The sequence below is a fragment of the Hemitrygon akajei genome, chromosome 28 (genome assembly GCF_048418815.1).
Source record: "Hemitrygon akajei chromosome 28, sHemAka1.3, whole genome shotgun sequence".
Taxonomy (NCBI): domain Eukaryota; kingdom Metazoa; phylum Chordata; class Chondrichthyes; order Myliobatiformes; family Dasyatidae; genus Hemitrygon; species Hemitrygon akajei.
In genome coordinates, this window is record NC_133151.1 from 41,758,596 (window position 1) to 41,768,264 (window position 9,669).

The following is a 9,669-nucleotide window of genomic DNA, read 5'->3' on the forward strand; positions in this document are numbered from 1 at the left end:
CCCTAATGTATCTGTCTCTACACCACCACTGGCAGGACGCTCCACACACCCACCACTTACCCCCGATCACCTTAAATGTCCCTAATGTATCTGTCTCTACACCACCCCTCCCACCGCATACTCCCTCCAATCGCTTTAAAACTATGCATCTCTGGCTGTCCACTTGATCTATTCTTCTCATCATCTTGTACACCTCCACCATGGGCAGGGTGACAGGGTGGAGATGCCTCTCTACCAAAGGAGGTGTGAGGGGCTCCTTCCCTCTGCCGGCCTGCAGGTCACCCTCGGGTAAGGTGTAGCTCCTGCTTAGCCCCCGATCAGGGTGAGGTGAAGCCGTGGGAGCAGGTGGTGGACGGTCGTACGAGCAGCCGGTGCAGATCACAAGTTCTGGTTATGTGACCACTGACGCCAGGCAGACAATCTCTGACGAGTATTGGTAACGGCTGGGGTCACCCGTCTTGTAAAGACACGGCCCAGAAGAAGGCAGTGGCAAAATAGTTCTATAGAAAAATGAATGTGCACTTATTTCGTCAACTCCCACCATCCTACATTTCAACAAGAAAAACCCGGGAACGCTCAACCTGTCTTCATAAGACACCCTCTCCAATCAAGACAGCATCCCGGTGAATCTCCTCCGCACTCTCTCCAATCCAGGCAGCATCCTGGTAAATCTCCTCTGCACCCTCTCTAATCCAGACAGCATCCTGGTGAATCTCCTCCGCACTCTCTCCAATCAAGACAGCATCCTGGTGAATCTCCTCTGCACCCTCTCAAATCCAGACAGCATCCCGGTAAATCACCTCTGCACCCTCTCCAATCGAGACAGCATCCTGGTAAATCACCTCTGCACCCTCTCCAATCGAGACAGCATCCTGGTAAATCTCCTCTGCACCCTCTCTAATCCAGGCAGCATCCTGGTAAATCTCCTCTGCACCCTCTCTAATCCAGGCAGCATCCTGGTGAATCTCCTCTGCACTCTCTCCAATCCAGACAGCATCCTGGTGAATCTCCTCTGCACTCTCTCTAATCCAGGCAACATCCTGGTAAATCTCCTCTGCACCCTCTCTAATCCAGGCAGCATCCTGGTAAATCTCCTCTGCACCCATTCTAATCCAGACAGCATCCTGGTAAATTTCCTCTGCACCCTCTCTAATCCAGGTATCACCCCAGTAAATCTCCTCTGCACCCATTCTAATCCAGGCAGCATCCTGGTGAATCTCCTCTGCACCCTCTCTAATCCAGGCAGCATCCTGGTGAATCTCCTCTGCACCCTCTCTAATCCAGGCAACATCCTGGTGAATCTCCTCTGCACCCTCTCTAATCCAGGCAACAACCTGGTGAATCTCCTCTGCACCCTCTCTAATCCAGGCAACATCCTGGTGAATCTCCTCTGCACCCTCTCTAATCCAGGCAGCATCCTGGTGAATCTCCTCTGCACCCTCTCTAATCCAGGCAACATCCTGGTGAATCTCCTCTGCACCCTCTCTAATCCAGGCAACAACCTGGTGAATCTCCTCTGCACCCTCTCTAATCCAGGCAACATCCTGGTGAATCTCCTCTGCACCCTCTCTAATCCAGGCAACATCCTGGTGAATCTCCTCTGCACCCTCTCTAATCCAGGCAACATCCTGGTGAATCTCCTCTGCACCCTCTCTAATCCAGGCAGCATCCTGGTGAATCTCCTTTGCACCCTCTCTGAAGACTATCATAACTGAACACAATACTCCGAGTGCGGTCAGACATGGGTTTTACAGAGCTGTAACATCACTTTGCAACTCTTGAACTCGATGATGAGACCCACAGACACTACATTTACTTTCACCCAAATCATCGTTCATCACCTATAACTGGTTCATTGATCATTACAGAATGTCTCTCTGGTGCTTCCCACTCCCTCCCTTCCCCTTTTCCCAACCATGATTCCCCTCTCCCTGCCCCCTTCCCACTCTCAGTCCACAATAGAGACCCAGATCAGAATCAGGTTTATCATCACTCACATATGTCATGAAATTTGTTTTATCTCCTATGTTCCTTTTCCTATGCTGCACCCCTCTCCCTGCCAGCTCCCCATCCTCACCCTCTCCCTATTCCCCCTCCTGTGTCCCCTACCCACCTCATCTTCCCTCTATCCCTGTCCCACCTCCTGTGTCCCCTTTCCGCCCCTCCCCCCTCCTGTGCCTCCCTAATCCCCCACCCGTGTCCCCTTCTCTCCCCCTCCTATGCCCCCTCCCTGTTCCCTCTCCTGTATCCCCTTTCCCTCCCCTCTCTTGTGAGCCCCTCCCCCTCCTGTGACAACCTCCCTCCCTATTCCTGTGACCCATTCCGTCTCCCTCACCTACGCCTCCTTCCCCCGCTATTCCCCCACATGACCCCTTCCCCCTCCCTGTCCCCTTCACCTTTGACCAATTCCAGCCTCCCTGATCCCCCCCACGGCTGGCACCTTCCCCCCTCTGCTCCCCTCACCTATGACAACTTCCCCCCTCCCTGCTCCCCTCACCTATGACCCCTTCCCCCTCTGTTCCCCCCACATAACCCCTTCCCCCCTCCCTGTCCCCTTCACCTATGACCAATTCCAGCCTCCCTGATGCCCCCCCCACGGCTGACAACTTCCCTGCATCCCCTCACCAATGACCCCTACCCCCCTCCCTGCTCCCCCTCACCAATGACCCCTCCTGGAGGACACTCACGCTGCCTGTAGGCGCCGTGCTGAGCCATGATGCCCCCCCGGTCGACCTGCGAACGCTCCGTCCGCGACCGCTCAACCAACCCTGACCCTGCGGCGAAAGCCCCCGCCCCCTCCCGCCCGCCCTTTATAAGGGAACCCAGCACGCCGCCTCTCCATTGGTCGCCACCCGTGTCCGTCTGCGCCGCGGCCCCGCCCCTCCCCCGCCGTCAAGTTTGAGTGAGGCGGGCGGCGCAGGCGCAGTGCGCTCCGGCGGCCGAGCTGCCACGAAGTCAGATCCACGGGGCAGGTGAGGGGGAGGGGGAGGTGGGGTGGCCCCGGCGGGGGCGGGGGCGGGGGCAGGGGGCAGGGGCAGCCCGGGCCCGTCCCCGTCCCCGTCCCCGTCCCCGTCCCCGTCCCCACAACCCCCCGCCGGGCATAAACAAACGCCCAAAGAGAGCGGCTTTCTTGTATCGCACCTTAAAGGCGTTCGCCCTTAAAGGGGATGTCCCTCTCCTGACGCTTTTGGCCGTTGGAAATAGGAATATGGGATCTAGGTCCGACATTGGTGGGGCCGGCCGCCTGGGAGCGGGGGCATCCTGCGACCGGTCCTTCTGGCCCCACCGCACCCATCGCCATTCTGCTGTGATCTTTCACCCTGATTCCCAACTCTCTCTGCAGAAGTGGCCCCCCAGCCGTTATCACACTCAGTGCTGGAGGAACTCGGCAGGCCAGGCAGCATCTGTGGAAAAAGAGTCGACATCTTGGGCTGAGAACCTTAACGGCAGGGCAGGAGGAAAACGATGAGTGAGAAGGTGGCAGGTGAACCGGGAGAGCGGGGAAGGGTGAAGGAGAGAGACTGAGAAGCTGACAGGTGAAGGAGATGAAGGGCTGGAGAGGGAGGAACCTGTGGGAGAGAATGGAAGCGAGGGGAGGGGAGGAGCACCAGAGGAAGGTGATGGGGAAGCAAGGTGAGAGAGGGGAACGGCCGAAGGAGAGGGGACAATTACCAGCAGTTGGAGAAGTCGATGTTCATGTCACCAGACTGGAAGCTCCCCAAATGGAATATAAGGTGTTGCTCCGCCAATTTGAGTGTGGCAGTCGGGATGGGTTTATCGATACTCTCCAGGGATTGTCTGCCTGGTCACCTAACCAGGACTTGTGATCTGCACCGGCTGCTCCCACGGCTTCACCTCACCCTGATCAGGTGGGGAGGGGGCGAGTGAGCAGGTGCCCAAGGGTGACCTGCAGGCCAGCGGAGGGAAGGAGCCCCTCACACCTCCTCTGGTAGGGACGTATCTCCACCATGGCACCCATGCTAACCCTGACGTCTTTGAGACATGGGCAGCCATAAAGTGTGGGAAACACTCCGTCCGCCAGAAGCGGAATTTCAATCACTTAAATTCCACTCCCATTTTGACATGTCAGTCCACGGCCTCTCGTACCAAAATGCACTCACCCTCTTGGTGGGGGAGCAAGACCTTATATTCTGTCTGGGCAGCCTCCAACCTGATGGCATGAATATCGATTTTCTCTTCTGGTAAAAAAAAATTTCCTTCTCCCTCCCCTCTTCTATTCTGCACTCTGCTATCTCACCTCTCCACACCTGCCTTTCACCTCTCTCCTTCCCTTTCTCCCACGGTCCACTCTCCTATCAGATTCCTTCCTCTCCAGCCCTTTACCTTTCCCGCCCACCTGGCTTCACCTCTCACCTTCCAGCTACCTTCCTTACCCTCCCACCCCACCTTTTTATTCTGGCATCTTTCCCCCTTCCTTTTCAGTCCTGAGGAAGGGTCTCAGCCCGAAACATTGGCTACTTGTTCATTACTGTAGATCAGGGGCTCCAAACCTGCTTAACAGTATTGTCCCGCGGCAGGATAAAGGTTGGGAGCCCTGCTGTAGACGCTGCCTGGCCTGCTGCGTTGATTTGTTGAGATACAGCCCTTTGCCTTGCGCCGCCCAGCAGCCCCAATTTAACCACAGCCTAATTACAAGAAAATCTGCATTCGCCAATTAATCTATGACTTTGGACCATGGGAGGAAACCAGAGCACCCGGAGGAAACCCACGCCAACACAGGGAGAACTCCTTACCGGGTATCTGGGACTGTGCTGATGTCCACTCTACCGTGGCTGCCCACCTGTGTTACACTGGAAAAGCTTTGTCTTGTGTGCCACCCAGACAGATTACAGGGGCATTGACTGGTTCGGCAGGAGGCAAAGAGTGGGGGTACAGGGAGCCTTTTCCGATCGGCTGTCGGTGGCTAGTGGCATTCGACAGGGGGCTGTGTCGGGACCGCTTCTTCTTACATCGAATGTCAATCATTTGGATGCTGTAATCGATGGAGTTGTGGCCATCTTTATAGACAATACGATGTCAGGTAGAGGGGCGGGTGGTTCTGAGGGAGTAGGGAGGCTTTCAAAGGGCAGATGAGGTGAACAGGCAAAGACGTGGCAGATGGAACACAGTGTCGGGAAGTGTACGGTTCTGCTCCGTGGTAAAAGGAATGAAAGTGTCGACTATCTTCCAGACGGAGAGAGAATGTAAAAATCCGAGGTGCAAAGGGCCTTGGGAGACCTTGTGCAGGGTTCCCGAAAGGTTATTTGCAGGTTGAGTCGGTGGTGAGGAAGGCAAATGCATTGATTTGGAGAGGATGAGAATATAAAAACAAGAATGTACTTACCATTCTTTATAAGGCATCGGTGAAGCCTCACGAAGAGTATTGTGAACTGTTCTGGGCCCCTTACCTTGGAAAGGATGTGCTGAAACTGGAGAGGGTTCAAAGGAGGCTCACGAAAATGATTCCAGGATTGAATGGCTTGTTGGTGGCTCTGGAATTCAGAAGCATGAGGGGTGACCTAATTGAAACCTATCAAATGGTGGAAGGACACAGATAGAGTGTCACGTATTTGCTGCACAAATCACTCTCTCACCTAGAGGGGGTCAGTTGTGCTGTGAGGATTACATTCCTTGACTTCCCTAGTGCCTTTAACACCATCCAGCCCAAGATCTTAAGGCACAAACTAACGGAGATGGGAGTAGACTCTCACATAGTGGATTGGATAGTGGACTACTTGACAGATAGACCTCAGTATGTGCGGTTGGGAGACTGTAGGTCTGACACGGTGGTCAGCAGCACAGGGGCACCGCAGGGAACCGTACTCTCTCCGGTCCTGTTCACCCTGTACACATCAGACTTCCAATATAACTCGGAGTCCTGCCATGTGCAAAAGTTCGCTGATGACACGGCCATAGTGGGGTGTGTCAGGAATGGACAGGAGGAGGAGTATAGGAAACTGATACAGGACTTTGTGATATGGTGCAACTCAAACTACCTGCATCTCAATATCACCAAGACCAAGGAGATGGTGGTGGACTTTAGGAGATCTAGGCCTCATATGGAGCCAGTGATCATTAATGGAGAATGTGTGGAGCAGGTTAAGACCTACAAGTATCTGGGAGTACAGCTAGACGAGAAGCTAGACTGGACTGCCAACACAGATGCCTTGTGCAGGAAGGCACAGAGTCGACTGTACTTCCTAAGAAGGTTGGCGTCATTCAATGTCTGTGGTGAGATGCTGAAGATGTTCTATAGGTCAGTTGTGGAGAGCGCCCTCTTCTTTGTGGTGGCATGTTGGGGAGGAAGCATTAAGAAGAGGGACGCCTCACGTCTTAATAAGCTGGTAAGGAAGGCGGGCTCTGTCGTGGGCAAAGTACTGGAGAGTTTAACATCAGTAGCTGAGCGAAGGGCGCTGAGTAGGCTACGGTCAATTATGGATAACTCTGAACATCCTCTACATAGCACCATCCAGAGACAGAGAAGCAGTTTCAGCGACAGATTACTATCGATGCAATGCTCCTCAGACAGGATGAAGAGGTCAATACTCCCCAATGCCATTAGGCTTTACAATTCTACCGCCAGGACTTAAGAACTTTTTAAAAGCTATTATTAATGCTTTTTGAGATAGTGATTTAGATGCATATCATATTTTTTTACTGAGTTAAGTATTGTATGTAATTAGTTTTGCTACAACAAGTGTATGGGACATTGGAAAAAAAGTTGAATTTCCCCATGGGGATGAATAAAGTATCTATCTATCTATCTGGATGTGGAGAGGATGTTTCCTATAGTGGGGGAGTCTAGGACCAGAGGACACAGATAGAGTGGATGTGGAGAGGATGTTTCCTATAGTGGGGAGTCTAGGACCAGAGGACACAGATAGAGTGGATGTGGAGAGGATGTTTCCTACAGTGGGGGAGTCTAGGACCAGAGGTCACAGATAGAGTGGATGTGGAGAGGATGTTTCCTATAGTGGGGGAGTCTAGGACCAGAGGTCACAGATAGAGTGGATGTGGAGAGGATGTTTCCTATAGTGGGGGAGTCTAGGACCAGAGGACACAGATAGAGTGGATGTGGAGAGGATGTTTCCTATAGTGGGGGAGTCTAGGACCAGAGGAAACAGATAGAGTGGATGTGGAGAGGATGTTTCCTATAGTGGGGAGTCTAGGACCAGAGGACACAGATAGAGTGGATGTGGAGAGGATGTTTCCTACAGTGGGGGAGTCTAGGACCAGAGGTCACAGATAGAGTGGATGTGGAGAAGATGTTTCCTATAGTGGGGGAGTCTAGGACCAGAGGTCACAGATAGAGTGGATGTGGAGAGGATGTTTCCTATAGTGGGGGAGTCTAGGACCAGAGGACACAGATAGAGTGGATGTGGAGAGGATGTTTCCTACAGTGGGGGAGTCTAGGACCAGAGGACACAGATAGAGTGGATGTGGAGAGGATGTTTCCTATAGTGGGGGTGTCTAGGACCAGAAGACAGTCTCAGTATAGACAAATATCTGTTTAGAACGGCGGTGAGGAGGAGTTTCTTCGCCATTGAGTGGTGAATCTGTGGAATTTATTGCCACAGGCCAAGTCTTTATCTAGATTTGAGATAGAGGTTGATAGATCCTGGACTGGTCAGGGCATGGAGGATATGGGGAGAAGGCAGGAGATTGGGGCTGAGAGGGAAAATGGATCAGCCATGATGTAATGACGGAGGAGACTCGCTGGGCCGAATGTCTGAATTCTGCTCCTATATCTTACAGTCTTAGAAGACAAGTACGTTAAGGCAGCCGAAAGAGAAAGTAGACAGGAGAATAGAGGATAGTGTGAGTATGAACGTGATGGCAGGTCTACGTTCTGAGGAGTCACATCAACCCTCATGATTTTCTGTAGTTGCTCGGTTGAGGGCATCCCAGTACATTGCGTCCCTGTGAGGTTTGGAAATTGCTCTGCCGCGGAAATGCGGACTCTACAGTGGGTAGTTAAAAGTGCCCGATGCATCTCCAGCTTACCAGCCGACAACACAGAAAAGTTTTGGAAAAAGTAGGGTGGCAGGGTGGAGATGCCTCTCTACCAAAGGAGGTGTAAGGGGCTCCTTCCCTCCGCTGGCCCGCAGGTCACCCTCGGGCAAGGTGTAGCTCCTGCTTAGCCCCCGATCAGGGTGAGGTGAAGCCGTGGGAGCAGGAGGTGGACGGTCGTACGAGCAGCCAGTGCAGATCACAAGTCCTGGTTATGTGACCACTGACGCCAGGCAGACAATCTCTGACGAGTGTTGATAACGGCTGGGGTCACCCATCCTGTAAAGACACGGCCCAGAAGAAGGCAATGGCAAACCACTTCTGTAGAAAGACTTGCCCAGAGCAAATACGCTCATGGAAACACCATGACTGCCCACGTCCTAACGACGCGGCAGCTGATGATGCGAAAAAGGCCAGCAATGTCCTAAAGGATCTCACCCACCCTGCTGACAGACTGTTTGGCCCGTTCTCATCAGGAGCCTCAAAAACAGTCCCTTTTCCCCGAGCTGTCAGGCCGATCAACACCTCCACCCCAACCACATCATCCACTCCTCTTCGCAGTCCCTCAGCGCACTTCAATCTGCCCCCCGCACCCCCCCCCCAATGCACTGACACTCCACAGCTCATACCCACACTGACACCATCACTGCCCCTACTGTGCTTTCAGAAGCTCTGGAAGAGGCCATCTTGCCAAGAGTCACTCTGTCGGTTTCTCCTTTCTTTATGCACGGATACACAGAGTCACTCTGTTTTATGTAAGCTGACTGTATGGACGTGTGGCCAAACTCATTAGGTACCTGTACACTCAATATGTCTACCAAGGTTCTCGGTCATCCAGGTCATTGTATATCGAGCAGTCGTAAATCAAGGGAACTGCACTGGCTGTGCTGTCTAGGATTCATCTGTTCTCATCCACGCTGGTAGCTTTCCTATGGGCCGTTAAGAGTTGTGGAGGTTCCGGGAGGGTCATTAGTCTTTTTCTCTGCATTGTGAACTGCTGTGGCGACGCCGGGGTAGAGGTGTTGGGACTGAATTGTAAGTAGCTGATAGTGTCGTACCCCATCTCCCCCGTCTGTTCAGGGATGGGTTTTCCAGTTTGACAAAGATGGCTTCTTTGGCCCCTCTTGCAAACCACCGATCCAAAATGTGTTATCATCCGAGGTGTATATCTGCAGCTGAGCCTTGACCTGAGCAGTTAGCCCTCCTATGTTGGGCCATCCGTTTGTGAAGTGTTTCACCCCGCTGATAAACAGATCTATGCAGTTCCCATTGCATTGGATAGCTTTTACAATATTGCTGTGTTTGTCACTGGGTGTACGATCCTTGGATTGGATGAGTTTCTGTCTGAGTGTGTTTGTGGGCTTGAAGAACTCAGGGGTTTGGCGTTTGTTGAAACTCCAGCTACGTATGGGATAACTGTGCTTTTCCATCTGCCTTGCTCCTGGGCTGACGTCCCTGCTGGTTTTTGTCGCTGTGTTGATGAAGGCCCAGTCAGGATAGCTGCAAGCTTTCAAGGAAGGCTTCTCTCAAATACTTGTCATCAGCTGTAATGTTGGTGGCTCAGTCTCGGTGTGGAGAAGTGGTGTTCTGACATTGGCCATCTTACGTTCTAATGGGTAATGAGAGTCAGTCTGGGCTGGCTTCCTGTAAGCTTTAATA

At 52.8% G+C, this 9,669-nt stretch overlaps 1 protein-coding gene across 1 annotated transcript in view; it reads right to left on the reverse strand.

Moving 5' to 3' along the window:
- Positions 1–2,783, reverse strand: part of LOC140717834 (protein YIF1A-like) — a 55,322-nt gene extending 52,539 nt beyond the window's left edge. The window contains 1 exon segment of the mRNA XM_073031559.1: positions 2,688–2,783. Within this exon segment, the coding sequence (XP_072887660.1) occupies positions 2,688–2,715 (28 nt within the window). The 5' untranslated portion in view covers positions 2,716–2,783.
- Between the last annotated feature and the right edge of the window lie 6,886 nt (positions 2,784–9,669).